Source organism: Rhipicephalus sanguineus, chromosome 9 (genome assembly GCF_013339695.2).
Source record: "Rhipicephalus sanguineus isolate Rsan-2018 chromosome 9, BIME_Rsan_1.4, whole genome shotgun sequence".
Lineage (NCBI taxonomy): Eukaryota > Metazoa > Arthropoda > Arachnida > Ixodida > Ixodidae > Rhipicephalus > Rhipicephalus sanguineus.
Window position 1 is genome coordinate 37,725,966 of NC_051184.2, and position 19,418 is coordinate 37,745,383.

At 48.5% G+C, this 19,418-nt stretch overlaps 1 protein-coding gene across 1 annotated transcript in view; it reads right to left on the bottom strand.

The window, feature by feature from the left end:
• Nucleotides 1-18,271, bottom strand: part of LOC119405006 (vitellogenin-1-like) — a 29,388-nt gene extending 11,117 nt beyond the window's left edge. The window contains 15 exon segments of the mRNA XM_037671754.2: nt 449-689; nt 1,910-2,027; nt 2,539-2,682; nt 4,313-4,437; nt 5,094-5,185; nt 6,446-6,663; nt 7,192-7,431; nt 8,156-8,440; nt 9,325-9,493; nt 10,042-10,535; nt 11,106-11,381; nt 13,073-13,201; nt 13,938-14,260; nt 15,364-15,387; nt 18,180-18,271. Of these exon segments, the coding sequence (XP_037527682.1) occupies nt 449-689; nt 1,910-2,027; nt 2,539-2,682; nt 4,313-4,437; nt 5,094-5,185; nt 6,446-6,663; nt 7,192-7,431; nt 8,156-8,440; nt 9,325-9,493; nt 10,042-10,535; nt 11,106-11,381; nt 13,073-13,201; nt 13,938-14,260; nt 15,364-15,387; nt 18,180-18,219 (2,918 nt within the window). The 5' untranslated portion in view covers nt 18,220-18,271.
• Between the last annotated feature and the right edge of the window lie 1,147 nt (nt 18,272-19,418).

A 19,418-nucleotide genomic window follows, 5' to 3' on the forward strand; every position in this document is an offset into this window, starting at 1 on the left:
TTTTGGGACGTTAAACCCCGGATATTAAAAAAAAAAAACGTTCCGTGTTTGCTTCTGTGACTTGCTTCTTCTCTGGGCTGATGAGTTGTGAGCCCTTCTGCAGTTCGTGAAGACAGCTGAACTGTGTGATCGACTGAAGATACGCTGCACTGTGTCTGTGTGTTGTGAATTGTGTACACTCACGTTTTCTTACCCCTCATTTCCCTCCCCACGCGCAGGATAGCAAACTGGACATTGCCTTGTTAGCCTCCCTGCCTTTGCTGCATTCCCCCTCTCCCTCCTCTGCTCCTTCTCTCCTAGTAAAAGAGGTAACTAGTGCAAGATTACCAAACACTGTGCTGGAAGCACAGGTCACAAATGCAGAGGATCTGAATGTATCGGCAACATCATCATCCTCTCGCAGAAGAAGGGAGACAGAAAGTAAAGGGCAACTGAAGCGGCGACTTACAGGGGCTGCACGGTTCCGGTGACGTTGAGGGTGACGGGCAGGAGGGAGTCGACAGAGGTTTCAGCCAGCAGGGAGACGTTCTTGAGCTTCAGGGACACAACAATCGGGTGCAGGACGGTCTGAACCACGGGCAGACCAACGACGGTCGGCTCGACGTGGACGTACTTCTTTGGCAGGAGCACGCGCACGAGGTGCGTGGTCACCGGGCCAGAGGACGCGACCTTCTTGAGGTACTCGACCACTGCAAGAGCGCGGCAATCGGAACGAGGTTACTTATGCACTTGACGCGGATGCCTTACCTCTTTGTGAGTGATCGTGCGCACTGTGCGTGAGATGTGTGCTTGAGGGTAGCGAATAGAATGGAATCGTTCAGGTGGCCTCATAGACCTCTACATCCCGCTATCCCCAATTGGCAAGTAATTTCTATGGGCACGCGAAAACCAGACGCCAGTGTGTCATCGTTCATTTTGTGAAAGCTTCAGTATTACGGTCCATAGACGCCCACTCCTTGTGGTAATTTGTGCGTGTACTAGGCCTAGGAACCAATAACGCACGTGACGGAACGCAATGTACGCATTGGTGTGGCGGTGCAGAGATAAATGTTCAACGTTAATGAGAAAGAGGTAGTTTTAAAGGGGCCCTGCAACACTTTTTCAGCATGATCAGAAAACGCTGCCGATCGGTAGCCGAGGCTCCCGAGAACACGCGAGCCAAACTTTATAGCGGAGCACGCGGCCTGGGATTTACAATAAATTCTCAAAGTCGGCTAAAAAAATCGCTTCCTCTTCTCTCGACAGATGATGCTATTTACCCAAAATCGCTACGTCATTGACTCAAGTTCTACGCCATTGGCTGATTTGAACATGGCGCGCTCGATAGTTACTGCGGCCGCCGGGTCAGGCCGTCATTTGCCCGCGCGCGCGCGCGATCGCACGGGAAGTACGCCGCATGTTCGAAGAAAAAAAAAAGAAAGAGTACTCAAGGTCACGAGGCGCGCGTGACGTACCTTTTTCCCCCTGTGCTATCCCTCCCTACTTAGCTTCCAGCGCTTTTGTCGGGGCGAGAGAAGAGGAAAAGCAATTACAGCGTGCGACAAATCTTTGTAACTCCGCTCGTCTGGACGGATTCGAAAAATTATTGCGGCGGTCGATTCGTCAGGCAATAAGCTCCTTTAGTGAAGCCATTCTATGGCTACTTTGAAAAGTGTTGCAGGGCCCGTTTAATGTCCACTGGAAGGTTAGCCTAAAACTCATAGTGGTAACGCACACTTCGCGTTATCGCGTCTCCACATTTGCATTGCCCTGTTGTGCAGTGTCACAATCAACGCTTTTAACGGTGTATCGCCTCAACGTAACGAGACTTAGCCATGTAAAGCGGGGGTATTAAATAGTTCTCCCATAGTGATCCACTATTCTTTAGTCTGCTCGCAAGTTTCTGCGCATTCGTTGAAAGATAACTTACGTTCGCTCTTGAGCTGCTCAAAGAGTTCCTTGTCCACGGGCAGCACAGCGTCTCCACCGAGGAACTTGGCGAACAGCACGGCCTTCGGGAATTCCACCTTGCGGGCTTCAAGGTTCAGCTGGAAGAACATAGTCAGGTGTCAGGCGCCTGTGTAGGAGCATCGTCCGAATATCCACCACCTTACAACGATAGCCGCTACGAGTAGGCCCCAGGCCAAAACACTGATGCATAGCCTCGAACGTTACCGAAATTCGTTGCTTGGTTATTTGTTTCTCGCATGCGAACTTGTCTTTGGAAATGGACTGCTGCCTTCTGCGAGAGCCTACCTTCTGACTGTGTCAAAGCGAACCTAAATCATGTTTCACTAACCGATGTTCAAGGGGTAAGTTCGAAAGCTGGGCTAGCTGGAACATACTTGAAGTACCAGAGGACACGTTTCTTTTTCCGTTTCTTTCAGCCATGAGTTGCGATTGTTCGTACCGTTAGTGCTATTACTCTGCACGTTGTGTTTTAGCTGGTCGTTTGTTTCTAACTTTCTACTCATTTAGCACACGTTGTATGGGGGCCGAGATGACGTCTCTGCTATTTAACCAAAATGACGTCCACGGGGAGCTGGCCGTTAGCCTTACCTCCTTGACGACGGAGTACTTGGCGCCGCTCTCGTAGGTAGACCCGATCTTCCTGGTAGGGACACTCTTCAGCAGCGTGGAGGTGCCATAGGTAGAGAAGACTTCGGCAAGGAACTTCTCACCACCCTTGAGCAGGAGCTTGCCCTGTGAGACGGTAAAATAAAGTGCGGGACACGTTAGGAAAGCGGGACCATCTCAGTTCAAGTGGTTTCGATGGAACTGAACCGTTGAAATGACAATACACAACAGAGGTAGCTGCTTCTTGTGTAAAGCTGCTCGAGTGAGAGAGAGAATAAACGTCTTTATTTGAGTTGGGAGCTCAGAAGAGGCGTCCTTAGTCCAGGACACGTTGAGCTCGGGCCGCGTCCTGGGCCGTCGCAACCGAAATCAAACCAATCATGTTATGACTCTTTAATAACGTTTTCTATTTTCTCAAGCTTGCTATGTTTGGAGACGCATTCTGCTTCCGGTATTAGAACACGACCTTGGCGGAAGTAACTGCTCGATGCGTTCAAGGGAACAGGCTAAGGGACATAGAAGGTGTAAGATTTCCTCATTTTGACGCTCCTGAGGAAAGAGTTGTCAGTACAATATACTGTGTATCTTTTTCGAAAAGAGATGTCAATCTAAATGACAGAACTTTGAAAAATGTGCAGGAACGAAAATGTACTGAGAAGAATTCGAACGCGGACTGCTGAACGGCGCAACGCTTTTCTTCCTGATGCACAGGCTGTTGGACTTTTTTTAACATTTTACGTGATAATTTTCATCGGTTTGAAGTCATGATGAAATAAGGGACCAGCCGCTGCAGCTTTAAATACACTCCTTGCTACGGGGCATTGCCTTGTTTGAGGGTAGGTAGGTGATTTCACTTCGTCTCGCACCCGCATATGTCGAACGTCAGTGTTGCTTCATTTATAACCTTTAGCCTTTCCTTCGAGATTTCGCTGTCTCAATGCTGCCTGCCGTGGTTGAGGTGTTCGCGCTACTAATCAAGGGGGCGCGGTTCCCATTCTCGTCCACGGCGGCTGCATTTCAATGAAATGCAAAAAAAAAAAGAAATAAAGAAGGGCCGTGTGCTTCCGTGCTACTTAAAGGGGTACTTACACCTTTTTTCTAAGGTGAGTTCACTCTGCCACAGAAATCACCTGTATGCAGAGACGGCTCTGAGCAAGTGTGAAGCTCAGCAAATGCTGATAAGATATTTTAGCTTGATATTAAAGTCAATTTTTCCATGGCGCACCTCATCGACACAAGCTTGACGTCATGCTACAGTACCAATTCTGGTGACTTCACGCAGCAGTCTGGCTAGTTGTAATGACGTCAGCTACCAAAACTTCCAAGATAGCCGCTTGTGGTTCACCAAAACATTAAAAATGATCGCTTGTGCATCACCATTGCGGAGCGGCCGTGCAAATGTTGCTATATATTGTGCGAGCCCCTGACGAGAAGCTCGTACCGTGTTGTGACGTCAGGGCACAGTAGGAACCAAAAGTAGCTGTTAAAAACATACCGCAATTACCCTTTCAGGGTGCACTCGCGCTTAGCACTACCCTCTTTAGGCTCTTGAGGGCTTGGCCTTTCATTTGACGCAAAAAAAACGACAATTGAAAATTTTCACATCAGTATCCTTTTAAAGAACCCCGGGTGGTCGATATTAAGCGTGCATGTCCCCCTATATGGCATGCCTCTTGTTTACACCATAGTTTTGGCACGTGAAACCATTTCCTTCAAGTAATTATTCGAAAAAAGTTTTTCTGAGTCTGAGACCAACCTCGAGCAGGGTCTTGACGTAGGGGCCGAGGTTGTACTTCAGTCCGGCGTGGAGGTGAGTGGGGAAGTAGGAAACGTTGTTGGCGACGTGCTTGAAGAGAGACTCGACTCCGAACTGCTTGGCGACTGCAAAGCGAAGGCGAGAAAGTGTCCTGGCGCGCTTGAACATCTTGATCCGCGAGTGCATCCCTTTCCCTACACCAGTTCTTACGCTCAGTGAATGCAATAATTGCTTTGATCTCGCTTATCCTTTCCTGGGCCAATGAGCCATTTAGGAATCCATATTCCTGGCTGTACTAGTGGTTTATTCCATAGGCTCACAGGGCACTTCAGAACTAACCGTTCCGATTATACTGAGCAAACACATGCTTTTGATGGTTATTGGTTTTTGTCAAGAATTGATCGTGGCGACGTAATCAGTACGATGCCTACGTGAGTAGGGATATACTTGCACCTTCTTTTCATAAGCTTCTAGGAGTTAAAGTGCAGACATGTAAGCGCCGGGTGCTGCCGTAACTGAAGTCGTTAATTAGGACAACTTGCCTCATCTGGTACCTAAGTTATTCACATTGAAAAATGTCAAGCCAGCATCCAAGCATAAGTATCATTACTTGACTGTTGCTGCCTTTCCCAGTGCCTCTTTGAACTCCGTAATTAACGTACAATTTTTTTGTATGCCTGTCGGACTTAGCGCATACTCGAAGGCAGGTGTCACCCGAAACGCACAATCGCGGCTTGTGTTACGCACCAAAACGCCACGTGTGGCATAGAGCCGTGCTTACCGTTGTAGTAGGTCTTCTTGACGTACTTGGAGTAGCGAGGACCAACGTTCAGAGCCTCGAAGTGCACGAAGACTCCACGGACGCGGCTAGCCCTGCGAAGTACGGGAACACAATTATTACTGCACGTTTCACTAGCGTGCTAAATTACAAGGCATCTGGGACTGCATTCATAAAGTGCTGCCGGCCTAGAACTACTCGAAAGCGAAAATTCTCGCAAATCATAACACCGGACCGTGGTCGTCGGCAGGAATTTGTCTTATGGGTAGGGGGGGGGGGGGGGGTGTGGAGTTAGCGCCGGTGGGGCTGTAGGGGCAGCTGCTGGTGTGGCTTGGGAGAGGAGGAGGGGCCAGTGCCTTCTTTACACCCCCGCCCCCTGTATAATTAGCGGATACGATTGGCCAATGGTAACAATCATTCACGAAACAAGTTCTTTATGTAGTCGTCCCGCGAGGCCTCTGTAATGCATTGCCATAAGTGTTGGCTTCCTAATGCCTGAGTGTGGTCCCTTGCGATCCAGCCAATTATTGATTTTGAGCAACAAACAAAGAAGCCTTAACGGAGAAATGTCGACTCATACTGCTCCTTATTACTTGTCTGCCTCCCATTACCCTTTCCTCAGTGCAGGGTAGCAAACCGGATAGTTATCTTCTGTTGAACCTCCCTGCCTTTCTGCGTTACATTTATTTCTCTCTCTCTCTCTCTCTCTCTCTCTACTGTCTGACAAGGTTTGCTACACGTAGGGAACATCTACGTCGCGCGATCTAGGCGAAATAGTTGTCGTCATGAAGATATTCCCGAGGTGTGATGCTGAAAAATGACATCAACTACGCACGGCATCCCTCGTGTCAAAAACTGAAACGACTGCTACCGTGGTGTAAGAAGTCTGATGTCATTCAGTAAATTTCCGCAGTTGTAAATTTTCGCTTGCATAACACGTTTAAGATCTAGAGAAGAGTCATAACATTTAGTATGCCGTGACTGTTGAGTAAAACGATGCGGCATAGCGTGTTGTTTAGAGAGGACTGATGCAAATATAAGCATCGCAAAAACTGTTCGCCTCGCTATTCGCCGTTATCGACATAATCCTCCTTCATTTCATAACCCTGGCTGTTGAAGCACGCCATTTCCCTGAACTAAAGTCCTAATAATCGTTGTCTGAAGCGTGACATTTAATGAATGGGGGTCGCCTAAGTACCTCACCGCCAAAGTTTTTATCGTATAGTTGTCTGAGGTAGCGCATGTTTTCTGCATACAAAGTTGGTGTCCTTGGTCCCCCATCTCTCCCGGGTTGTCGGTTCCCAACAAGGTGCAAGCGTATAACGTAGCATGCGAATGTTACGCAGTGTCCTTACAGAACGTGGTTGGCGGGGTGCTTGTCCTTGACCACGGACTCGAGGGCGGAGTAGACGTAGCTCTTAAGCTCCAGGCTGCGGTCAAGCTTGACAACGAGGGACACAGTCTGCAGGTCCCACTTGGTGGGCACGGACTTGAGCCAGACGTCGAAGGCCAGGGTCCTCACGTCAACTGGCTCGCTGACGTTGAGCAGGACGGTACGGACCAGGGGGCTCACCTGAACACCGTGTCAGACAAGCGTTAGCTATGCGCCCGCGCATATTCGTAGGAGTGGCTGAGTCGATTATCATCGCAATAGGTAGCTCGCCGAACTTCCTACCCCGCATTTCTGCGGTTCGGGGAGAGGCATCATGGTATCTACAGAACACTGAATGGTTGGACGTAACCTCACGTGAATGAGCCCTTTGCAAGGTTCACGTGAAACCTGCATTTTGTAAATTTTGTGGAAGCTAACGTTAGCATAGTTGTCCGGCTACAAAAAACTGCACAAACCCATATATCTTGTGCAGAGTGAACATTGTTCCTAAATGTTCCGTGCGCTTAAGCCGTATAATAAGCACGGCTTGTGTAAGGCAGTTTGAAAAATACCGACTTTGTTTTTGCATTTGGTTCCACAAGAAACCCGCCAAGCATCAAGTAATTTCGAAGGTACTTTGTTGATTGCATCGCAACGCGGTAGAAGGCTCTCATGGCATCCATTATTTTTGTTAGCAACGTAACATCTCTGGTTGTTTTGTATACTGACCTCCTTGGGGAAGTACTCCACAACGTGGCTGAGAGCGAGGAGAACAGCCTTCTTGACAAAGTAGACAGTCTCGGTGACATCCTCTTCTTGCTCCGCGAGCTCGTAGAGGTTCTCGGCGCTTCCGTTCAGGTAGCTCATAAGGACGGGCAGCACTTCGGGCTTGGCGACCTTGCCAAGAGCGTTCAGGTAGCCGACCAGGACCTTGAAGTCCTTGGTGACCTTGAGGGCCTCCTCAAGAGCCTGGTGGATTGGATAGCATCATCATCTTATCAATTTGATCAGGAAGATTTGGTGTACAGAGTGAAATCAATCAAGTTGTTTGATATCTCCTGTGCCATAGAACCTCTGCGAATGAAGAACAATGAAATTCGATTTCTTTTGTGGAGCAGCTACGTTCCAGAATACAATTACAACGTTATTTAAAAACGGGGTATTTTCGATCTGTCTTAAGTGCATCTGACAAAAACGTCCTTTTCAAAGGCCTAATTGCTCACAAGATAAAAAATTTGTCAATTCTGATATTGCACATATATCATTAACAAAGGTGGCGTATCATTAACAAAGAAGTACGTAATGCTTGTTTTAATGCAGCTATGCAGAGCTACTGTTTGAGCGCTTTGTATCAACTGCTTACTATTGTTCGATCGGTGCTTGCTTGAAGTCACCCGGCACCATTTGTTAGGCTTGAAAAAAGTAAAATGCAGCCATGTGCCTTCGGTTTCTAGTTTTGATCTAGCACTGCGTAGTCAGAGCGGTGGAAAACAGTTACTAGAGGCCGCATGGATGATTTCTTGAAACTACATCGCATAGAGGCCACTTGTGGGCACTGATTACATATGATGTACTAGTTGTGAACTGTGAGTGCTAGGTATAAAACACGATGTCAAGCTATACCACAGCGCCGGAGGCACGCGATGCTAGCTTGGTTACCGTAAAGTGAATGCGTTTGCGGTTCGTTACTTACGTTAACGTATTCGTAGAGGTCAGCGACGGTGCACTGCTTCTCCTGGGGAAGAACCAGCCTCTCGACGGACTCGTACGGCAGCAGGTGCTTGGGCACCACGGGAGTCTGCTCGTAGCGGGTCTTGAGCTTGGGGATGCGACGCCAGCTGCTCTTGTAGGTCGGGTAGGGCACTGCTTCCAAGTGGACCTTGGTGGGGCAGGCCTTCTTCACGGCTTCACCGAGGGTGTCGCAGACGGCGACCTTGACGAGGGGGTGCAGAACGGTCTCGGTGGCCTTGCAGAGCTCCTGTAAAGAAGTGCCCCCAATGGTTTTGTGATGTATTCATAATGTGTCATCCTTGAGCCAACATGTGATGTTTTCGCTCAAAGACATCACTGAAGTAAAACGAGTTTACTTGAACAGCAAACGAGCCACCATGAACAGCAAATGTTGACGGTAGGACAGCAAGTAAAAGTTGCACCTGTGCAACTTGACGAGCTTGTAGCCCCGTTTGTACAGGCACTTCAGTTGATTACGTTTAATCGCTTGAAGTTCGTGAGCTTGTTCGCTTACGCAATCGGTTGGGTGGGCTCGCAAATGCCGATGCCAATGGCCTTGGTAACAAAATTTGTAAATGTTTTTCTCTCCTCGTTTTATGCGCGCGTGCGTATTCACGGTGCTAAGCCCACTTTCACGTTCTTTCCTCATTTTCGACAATGAATAAATCGTGAGAAGAAGCGTTAGCTAATTGCCGCCAAGAATGTGGGTGAATAACTTTATTCAGTTCTTGCAGGTTTCCGGGCTGGGTTCCCGCCTAGGAGCCGGCCGAGAGACCGTGTCTCAGCAGCTTCTTGGCCTGCTGGATCGCCCAGAGTTGGCGGTCTAGTCCTGAGCTGAGCAGCGCGGCCCGCCAATGCGCCCGACTGTCCTCATTGGGAACCGCGTCTCCAGTTTTGGCAATGAGTGCTGGACACTCTCAGAGAATATGAACTAGTGTGGTCCGACTAGTACGGTACCTACATGGCTTGGTCTTTTGTAAATCAGGGTAGATCTTATGCATAATGACGAGGTTAGTGTAGGTGCCTGTTTGTAGTTGCCGCTTTGAACGCACTGAACCCGGTTGAGTTTGGAGTAGTGTGGCGGGCAGCTTTCGGACATAGAATTGCATGAGCTCCGACGGCCATGCTTACCAAGAGAAGCTCGACGGTGTCCTTGTCGACGTAAGCCTGGAAGACGGAGAGCTCACGGAGGAGGCGGGTAGCCTCGTACAAGCTCAGCACCTGCTGCTTAACGAGGTGGACAGCCACTTCGACGGCGGACTTGCTTCCGGCCTTGCCGAGAAGGTCGACGTACAGGGCCCTGCAAAATGAAGCGAAAGTATGGGCTTCCACTTCCGCACACGCTCATTGCACAGACCGAAGGTATCATTTTTTTGCGCACTGGAATCAAATGGCAATGGTAGACCAACCACTCCTCCCACTATCCCCGTGCCTATTTGTAGGGTTGTGTACGTCCTGCTTGGTTTTTATTAGATTAGAGAGCGGCGGTGGCTGTCACAGAGCGACTCATCTCTTCATTGTTGTCTAATGACTGGATGCGATAATCGATCTCAAGATCCCACTAAACCGTAGCTAATAATAGGCTCAGTGTGTTTTAACCACCATTTAGGCAGCTGTTCGATATTTCGGATTAACATCAACCGTAGGTACCCTTTTCTCGGAGCTTCTATTTGCAGGACATAGTTCCATTCCTCCATTAGTGATACGCATACGAAATTACTCTTAACCTCTGTCACGTTGAAGTTGAGGTCAATAAAGTAAGCGTGACAATATCTCTTCTGAAACCATTTGTGATTGCTAATTATGTTCAAAGGCTGGTGCTCGAGGCAGCTGGTGCTCGGGCCGTACCTGAGGACCTGCTGCTTGGGTTCCAGCACGCTGGTGTTGGCGAGGAGAGACTGGGGCAGGGCCTGCTTCAGCTGGTCAGTGTTGAGGAGCGAGACCATGTGCACGAGCTTGAGCATGAGCGCGGGAGTCTTCTTGGTCTCAGTGTCGAGCTCGACGCTGACAAGTTCTTCAGCGACCTCTTCGAGGACCTGAGTGAAGACTTCGGGCTTGACCTGCTCGGGGCTTCCCACGAGGTAGCTGTAGACGGGGAGATCGAGGTACTCGGCGACCTCGGGCAGCTGGTGCTCGAGGGAGGTGTGAGGCTCGCCGTTGAAGGCCACGGGGTTGGTCGGCGGCACCGAGAGGGAGGCCAGCTCGAGCTGAAGGCGCGTACGAACCACGACCCTGGTGGTGAGAAGGGGCAGGACGGCGAGACTGTCGGAGAGGGCGCTCTCGAGGAGGCTGCCGCTGACGTTGTAGTAGGAGACCTCGTGGGCGGTCACCACGGAGTCGACCTGAACAAGTAGCAGGGGCAAGTTGCAAGATTACTCCTGAAAAGTAACTAAATTACATTACTAATTACTTTACTAAAATATTTAAAATGTAATGGATTACTTTACAAATTACAGCTGGCCGAAGGTAATGACAGTACTTTAGTTTTACTTTTGAAAAGCAATGAAGTTACTTTGAAATTACAGTACCAAAAGGTCATCATCCAGTCACTAACTCATGTTCGCTTTAGTTGTAACACATCTACACTGAAATCATTGTTCAACGTCCCACGCTTAATGTTTTGCACTAAGATTAAGTTGTCTTTCTTATGTTTCTTTCCCCTTTTTAGGTCAATTTTTATGCCATAAGGGGAGCGGACAATCTATAATTTAGTCAAAAGTAATTAGGAAGGTAATGACCAACTTTCTTAAAATTACTCGGTTACATTACTTCATTACATTCGGCGATCGGATTAATTACGATTTTATAGGTGACGTTTGAGTGAATAATGTTCAGATGTGTATGGCAGGCGCATTGAAAGGGTTCACTAGGCGTATTGAATGCTCCACCTTGTGTCAATGATTCCTCCTTACCGGGCTGAGTCCCTCGGGGCATCCGACGAGCGGCTTGCTCTCGTAAGCGGACGTGTCCTCCTGGAATCCCGGGAGGAAGTTGTTGGGCAGGTGCTTGGCGCACACGGCGGGGTATCCCTTGCTGTAGGCGCCGCTGACGCTGTGCACCGGACGGGGCAGCTTGCAGTCGTCGAGGTACTTGGTCTTGGTCACGTTGTACACCTTGCCCTCGGTGGGCAGGAACTTGGTCAGCGAGTGCACCTCGTAGGTGACGCGGCAGTGTCCGCTCACGCCGTCCTGCGCACGGGAAATGCGTCCATGTGAACTATCAATCCCAGTTTTCACGACATCGTTAATACCCGCGCCAGCCAGAAGGAATCAGGGTTCGTATTCATTAGAAGCTCGTGGGCAGTCAGTTATTGGGAAGTGCAGTTTGCAGCCATCCCTGATTTGATGTTGGACACATTATATGCAAAGTCTACCAGCTTTGGCAAGCTCATTGGCGAAAAGTTTTGTCAGTACGAAATAGTTCGGCTAACTCACTCATGAGCCGGCTCACCCAGACTCACTCAGTCTCAGATCGAGCTGTGAGTCCGAGTGAGTCTGGGTGAGTAATATTTTGGTAAGTATGAGCCTGAGTGACCCCTAAGCGCAAAATATATTTCTTGAATGAGTCTGAGTGTACTCCACTTTTCATGTCAACCTATGGAATACTGGGACCAGATGACTTATCAACTCGATTCGTGGGTCTCTGTCTGATAAGATAACGCCTCGTTACAATGGTCGAAGGCCATAATATGGGCTCTTCGTTTCGACGATGCAAAGGCAATAATACTTTAACGTACGTGTCTCTGAAGATAGTTCAACGTATTAAAGTTGTATACGTGAGACTGATGAATTCCGCCACGTTGGCGTCTTGAGCGAGTGAGCGAAGCCATAGCAGTTCCGTCAGTCAAACTGAGCTGACGAGATGGCGGATCTGGTGGTAGGGTGGAATTCGATAGTGAGCAGGATGGTCGCACCAGGGGCGTAGCCAGAAATTTTTTTCGGGGGGGGGGGGGGGGGGTTCAACCATACTTTATGTACGTTCGTGCGTGCGTTTGTATGTGCGCATGTATATATATGCAAGCAAAACTGAAAATTTTCGACAGCACCGGAAGACGGTGCTGTCGCGGCTCCAGCTATTTAATATCTTGGCATACCCAGGAATTCAAGAACAGTATGCGCGTATGCTTTAGTAGAAGCGAATGTTTTAGATTTGTAGGGCTAAGCTCCTTACTGTAACGCATAAAACCCATAACACGTTCTAACAGTCAAGCTAAATCGTAAGGCTATGTCGCGTGTTCACACCTTGTGCAGACATCATCCGGTTGTCCTTCTGTTTGCTTCAGCTGCGTGTTTTAGGCGGCGCGTCGTTCTCTACTGCAGCTTGAGAGCTCAAGCTTGACCAGTTGAAGAGACGCTAAAGTGAAACAATGAATCTGTTAATATTGATTAATTTTACTCTGATGACTCTAAACTTCGCCATCGTAGGTTTATAATATAGGAGAAAATCGAGGTCAGAGTTTCACTTTTTTAACTTCGAGCCGAAATATCCGCGCGTGACATCACGTGTTTGAAAGTGTATTTTTCTTACTTTGGCGACGTTGTATGAACGAAGTTTCCTCAAACTTGGTATGTTAAGCCTCTAACTCCATTAGAGAACAACGTACTTCATCTTTTACCCATTAGGTACTACATAGATCCCAGTAGACGCCGTCAAATTCTATGACGTCACGGTGATTGGTGTGGGAATTTCAGAGTGGCGTCGCCACCCGCACTTTGTTTTGGCGCGTTTTCTCGCTTGCGAAGCGTATTCTCGCTGCAAGCGTGGTGATTTTGGTATTGTGAGAGAGTAAGTTACTAAGAGAAAAATCGTTTTTCTCTTCAGTGTCCCTTTAATAGCGGTGCCCTGTTATCGATCCCCCTCAATTCGGCGTGATGCTTACCTCGTAATAGGCGGCCGCGACCGGAACCTCCTGGGGAGTCTCAACCTGGTTCTGGAGGAGGGTCAGCACGGACTTGTAGACGTTGAGAGCCCAGACAGGGACCTCAGGGCTGACTTCGTACTTCACCACCTGTCGAAATGTAGCGTATGCGCACAAGCACACGTCAGGTAAGGCATGATGCAAGGGCTACCCCATCGAAAAGGCTGACGGATCCGTATGATGTTATTTGGGGGTCTTTTTCTGTAAGCGTAGTTCTTTGATCAGTAACAACCACATTACGCTTGCTAGGGGCAGTCATTTTCGACGCGTCTCGAGAAATTGTAGAAGTTTTTGTGGGCGTATACATAATTAACACTGAATTGCACACTAGGTATAATTATTTCTCAAATGTCTGTTTAGTAGAGACTTGTTTGTCGTGCTGGTGAAAGTAACTATGCCCGTTAATAATAGAGGGACTTATTCAGGTGGCCAACCGATTTCTATAATCTAACTCTGTTACTGTCATTGTAAATTGTACTTATTACGCTAGCTGGGCAGGCGGTTATAGAGTTATAGACGCTTATTCAGGTGGCCAACCGATTTCTATAATCTAAATTCGTTAGTGCCATTGTACATTGCACTTATTGCGCTGTCTGCGTACAGCGTTAGAAACAGCTTTAAAGCTCTTCTACGAGAATGTATCACATGTGAAAGTTGTTATCCCGCGTTCTTATTATCAAAGGAGCTTAATTGCGCTAGCAGCCACTCTTTGTTCCTCTTTTTACATGACGTCTGTAGCCCTGCCAGAGTGGTCTGAACTAAAGGATGACCCGCACGTGCCATTAGATAGGACACTGTTCTTTGTTTGGACGTTGTGGCGCCTCACCTTGCCGGCGCTGAGGACGAACTTGACGGGCAGGCGGAACTTCTGCGAGTAGTCCACCGCGCTGCTCTCGTTGAACAGCGGCACCGACTCGTTGAGGGGCACGGCGGTCAGGTTGTCCAGGCCGCCGTACAGCTTCTCGTGCTTGACCACGGAGAAGTTGAGGAATTGCGCCAAGTACGTGTCCTGTCCCGACGAGTAGAGGGCCAGGTCTCCCGCGTACTGGAGTCCCGCGCCCTCGGTCACGCTCAGGTCGGGGCTCTTCAGGGCAACCGTGGCCCGAACCTTGTAGACCACGCCGCCCGACTGGGTCGGAGGCACCACGTCTGCGATGCACACGCATTGCCATGTGGTAGTTTTTTTCTTTGTCGGTGGTCGTGTTGGGTGCAGAAAATTTGATGGTCTTTGACCTATTCGCTCTCCTTCCTATCTACAAGTTATCGCATCTCGTATGCCTTTAAGAGGCGTAGCTTCCTATTTTCCCAGGAGTAGGGCGGGAGGAAGAGAGGGGGGGGGGGGGGCAGGGGCAGAAAGGGGAACTAACTGTGCAATGAGGGAGGCACACGGAATAGGTCCAACAATGCAGCGATAAAAATTTGGAAATTTATTTACGCAAGGTTAATTCCACCACTGCGTTACTTAACTAAAATGAAATTCAGCCTGTAGTTGGGGCTGCTAAATTATACGGCATTGGGGGCGTGGGAAGGCTCGCCTTATTGTGGATAAATTCGAGGGGATGGGGAGAAGGCGAGCGCACCTCTGCTCGCCCCGTGACTGAGGTCTCTGTGTCATATCGCTACGATTGCAAGCCAGTTGCGATCGCAGGAGAACCAACAAGTCTCTGAGGGCCCAATGTTCACCGGCAACCTCTTTGTTTTTTGTTTTTCGAAAACTTCGTCGTTCGGCTGGAAAAGTAAGTTAAAGCTGTTTCCCTACAAGTGGTGTGCTCGCAAATTCTTACTGTAAATATTCACTGTCGGCCAGTGGCGTAGCCAGGGGGGAAGGGGGGGCACACCGGGCCCCCTCCCCCCGAAACTTTAGTTTGCCATTGCATACAGAGCTCAATATGACGCTCTATCACATCTGCCTGCCCGACCCCCACTCCAGATCAAGGAGGTGCCCCCCCCCCCCCCCGTTAAATTTTTCTGGCTACGCCCCTGCTGTCGGCAATGCGGCTCTTTTAAGCAAGTGGCAGAGAAGCACAGATTCTTGCTATAGGTCCTGGCTTGGCGAGCTTTGTGTAAGGATCGTGATAACGCAAGAACCCTATGTAGCGAATTAGTTACAAGTAAATAAAGTGACGTTTTGACAACCGCGTCATCCGTGCGCTGGCATGTGTTTATTTTGAATTCGCAATGTAGAAATGAATATTTTACATTTATATAGTTATACACTGAGATGTCGCTTTTTAATCGTCGAAGATACTCACCGAAGAGGACGCCATTTGCCGCAGCTGAAAAAGAAAGAAAAATGGAATGAATATAATTGATTACGTAACTTCAGTACAGTCAAGGGGATAATAGTTAGTACACAACATGTATCAACAGCAGCCTGAACACTTCCCTGATTTTAACGACCTACACTCGAAGTTATATCGGTCTTAGAGCATACGACAAATGGCAACATTTTCGAACAAGTTCTGTTTGATTTCCTAACCAGCTTTGCTCACACTCAAAGAGTTTTTTTTATGTTATTTCTTGAAACTGACGTAGCGTTGCTTATTTGTTGAATGTGTATTGCCTACGTTATTCCTGCTATGAATAAAGATAACGGCATGCGAATGCCTTTGTTTTCTGCGGTGTTGAGATTAAACATCGCACAGCCGCAAAAAAATAAACAAAAATCGTGGGAATACAATAAGTGAAAGCAGAAGTGCCACCTATCTTTCATAAGCACAACGTAAGAATTGTGGGCTGTCACAATATGTTCAAGGTTCGACCAAATTACTAAATTTTGATAGCAAAGTTAAGTAGTGCGCCGCAAAATGGAGATGAGCAATTAACCGACTCTGGCGGTTTTCGTCGCACGCGCGTTCGCGGTCTTGAGTTCTTGTTTGGCATCATCGATTATCTTTAGGTTAGTGTAGCTCCGTGTACGGTATTTTCTTTATTATGAAATTTTTTTCCTGCTACACAACGTAAGCGATTGTGTTATGTTCATAAGTGACGCAAGCTTGTGCATACGCTTACCTGCCGCTATAACCTAGTGGTCGTACCGTCACACTACTGAGCTCTAGGTCGCCAGTTCGATGCCAGCCGCGGCGGCCATATTTTCATGAGTGTCCAAATGCAACGGCGTTCGTGCACTTAATTTTGCATCGCGTTGAAATTTACGAATCATCAGCGTAAATCTTCGATTCACCACGACTGCGTGTCTCATATCAGACCGTGGTTTTTGTTCACAAGACATCATAATTTAATCGACGCTGTTATTTAATCGTAGCACGTGACTGTTGCGCACCACTGACAGGCCGCAGTCGTCGACGAGTTAACTCTGCACAGCTAGGTACAATCATGAAGGAACAATGTAACGGGTAAGCTTAGAAAAGCTGTCGTGCAGGCGATCACTGTACGCAATGAAAATCGCAGAATCTTGTTGGATCCATGTGAAAGTGCAGTCGCTTCCTTAAAAAAAATCATGATTACTTGCCGCGGTGGTCGAATGGTTAACCGGGCTCGACTGCTGTCCGAAGGTGGCGGGATCGAATGCCGGCCACGGCGGCCGCATTTTGATGGAGGCAAAATGATAGAGGCTCGTCTCCTTAAGTCTAGATGAACGTTAAAGAACCGCAGGTGGTCGATATTTCCGGAGCCCTCCACTACGGCGTCTCTCATAATCATATCGTGCTTTTGGTATGTTAAACCCAGATATTGTTATATATTAATCATATCGCTGTTTTGGGACGTAATACCCTAGCGATTACACGTTATTAAAATCATCATTTAAATTACAGCCATCGCTTGCATTATTCCAGTTAGAGTTCGGTTTGAGGTGAAACACGCAGCTATCTGCTTGCGTTGGCTTTGATGGCTACTGCGAACCTTGCGGCCAACTAAATCGACAATGCATATAGACGAAAGCATGTTGAAACGCGTGTCTTACCATTACATTATTTACAACAGACGCCCCAAACTTCGGACACGGGTAAGCGCTCAATAGCTACAGCCAGGACAGGCACCAGGACTTTGCGATTCCTGCTGTTACTCCAACAGCGTCCAGATTAGAGCGTACGGAGCAGTGACTGTATGCCATCGATCGAGTGACTTCTATCACGCTACAGCCCCACTGATCTACAACGGGCTCTTCTTTCAATGAAATAAACACCTTCTGCGACGAAACTTTTAAGGCTGCTTTAGGTCAGTGGCGCGGTAATAAACCTTCGGCTATACATAGATATTCTACCTAACCTTTTCTAACCTTCTTCAGACGACGTTATTGCTTATTCTATTATCTACAAAACAGCAACTATGAATAGCAAATTCGCTTTCCCTCTTTACTCTCCATTAGGTCTCAAAACTTGTGACCAAGTCACGCTTGCAGTCGCACATGGCCAGCTAGCCTAAGCCATGGCCTGAAGCCTCGCTGAGGCATTTTTACTCGAGGCATAATGCCTATCGCGACTTCTCTGTGGGCTGCGCTACCCTGGTCGTGCGTTCGATACCTGCAACGGAAGCCACATCTCGATGGGAGCGGAACGCGAAGACCCCCGTTTGCCACCCTCTTGGAGCACGTAAAAAACCCACCTTTATCTTAAGGAACACGAAACCTTACAGTGGGGTGTCCCTCATAACCTATCTGTGAACGCGGATTCGATCCTGGCGGCGGTCACATTTCGATGGAAGCGAAATGCTTGAGGCTCGTTTGCGATTTCAGTGTACGTTAAAGAACCTCAGGTGGTTGAAATTACCCGGAGTCCCCCACTATGGCCTGCCTTATAGCCTAAGCCGCTTTTGGGACGTTAAACCTTACAAACCAACCAACCGTCTGTGAAGCTCCGTGACGTCAAACCCCACAATTCCGAGTCCCTCACGGAACGATGTCATAGCTAGGAGTACGTAACCACTGCTTGTCCGTCTATATTCCAAGGGCGTTGACGGGCCAGTCGGTCAGTGAGCAAAGGGACCAGCGAGCGGCGGGCGATGGCTACAGTCCTCTCCGAGAACGCGTACTCCGAAAAATAGTCCCCGGACGAGCCCGAGCGAAGGGCTTCACCGCGTATCCCCTGCGCCGAGCGGCGCTGCTCACCTGCAAGAAGCAGCAGCGGGAGACCACAGAGGACACGCATCCTTGGGCCGTACACGGGAACCACCGAGCGTGCTGCTCTGTGCCGCCGACCGGGCCCGGTTATATAGCATCCCGGGACCCGCTGCTGATACAGGGCTGACGCCGCGGCTGCTCGGCTCAGCAGCCGAGATTAACGGAGCCGAAGCGGCTCTTCTGCCGATCCGTGTGCTTGCTGCTGCGGCCTGTGCTTGTGAGGAGAAGCGGCACCTCTTCGCTTCCTTGCAGTTTCATCCGGACGTTGCAAAGAGAGTACGGTACTTTGCGTGCATTGTTGGAGCACGTTGGGTGCACTGTTTCGGCAAGGTAGAACTCATACAGCCGCCATTGTGGCACATTGGTTACGGTGCTCGGTTGCTGACCCGAAAGACGCGCGTTCGATCCCGGTCGTATTTTGATGGAGGCGAAATCCTAGAGGCCCTTGTTCTTAGATTCAGGTGCACGTTAAAGAGCCCAAGGTGGTAGGAATTTCCGGAGCCCTTCACTACGGCGTGCCTCATAATCATATCGCGATTTCGGCACGTAAAACCCCGTAAATTGTTATTAAAACTCAGATTGGGCAGTAGGAGCGCTTGCTAGCGACTATCTCGTTCCCATATGGGTGCCGATTTAGTATGTCCCGCAGAAACTTTAGCTCTAAGCAGATTCCAGCATCTTCACATTTGGGAAAAACGCGTAGCCGCCAGAACCTTCCAGGAATTTTCCATTCTCTAGTGACTTTCGTCAAGTTTGCAGGAGGTTTACAGACTCCGCGTAAACTATTTGCAAGATCGTCTAACATACTTAGAAAGCACCTGTCCAGTCACTTCGAAAATGTGCCCCATGTTTTAAAACACTTCCATATAAACTAAAATAAGGGAGCCCGTTACATGACGACGACGTACTGACAGTTGGAGTAAAATTCGTTTTATTGAAGCACTTTGCACATATTATTCGTAACATTCTGATAATTCCTAAGTATTCAAATGCAGTAGAAAGATTTTTTTGTCGGTGCTTCGAGGCACGACTACCTGGACTAAGGAAACCACCCACCTTTATGAACAAGTTGAAGAAATCCAGTCATTCAGTAAAGTTTTTTAAGTCCCAAAGGTTTCCTTGCGAACCAAAGACACTTTGACCGTTTCTATCTATCTTTGTATCTATTTACCTAGCCGCCTATGTCTGGGCGCTCTCGTGGCCGTCTCCTTAACTTGGTATATACCA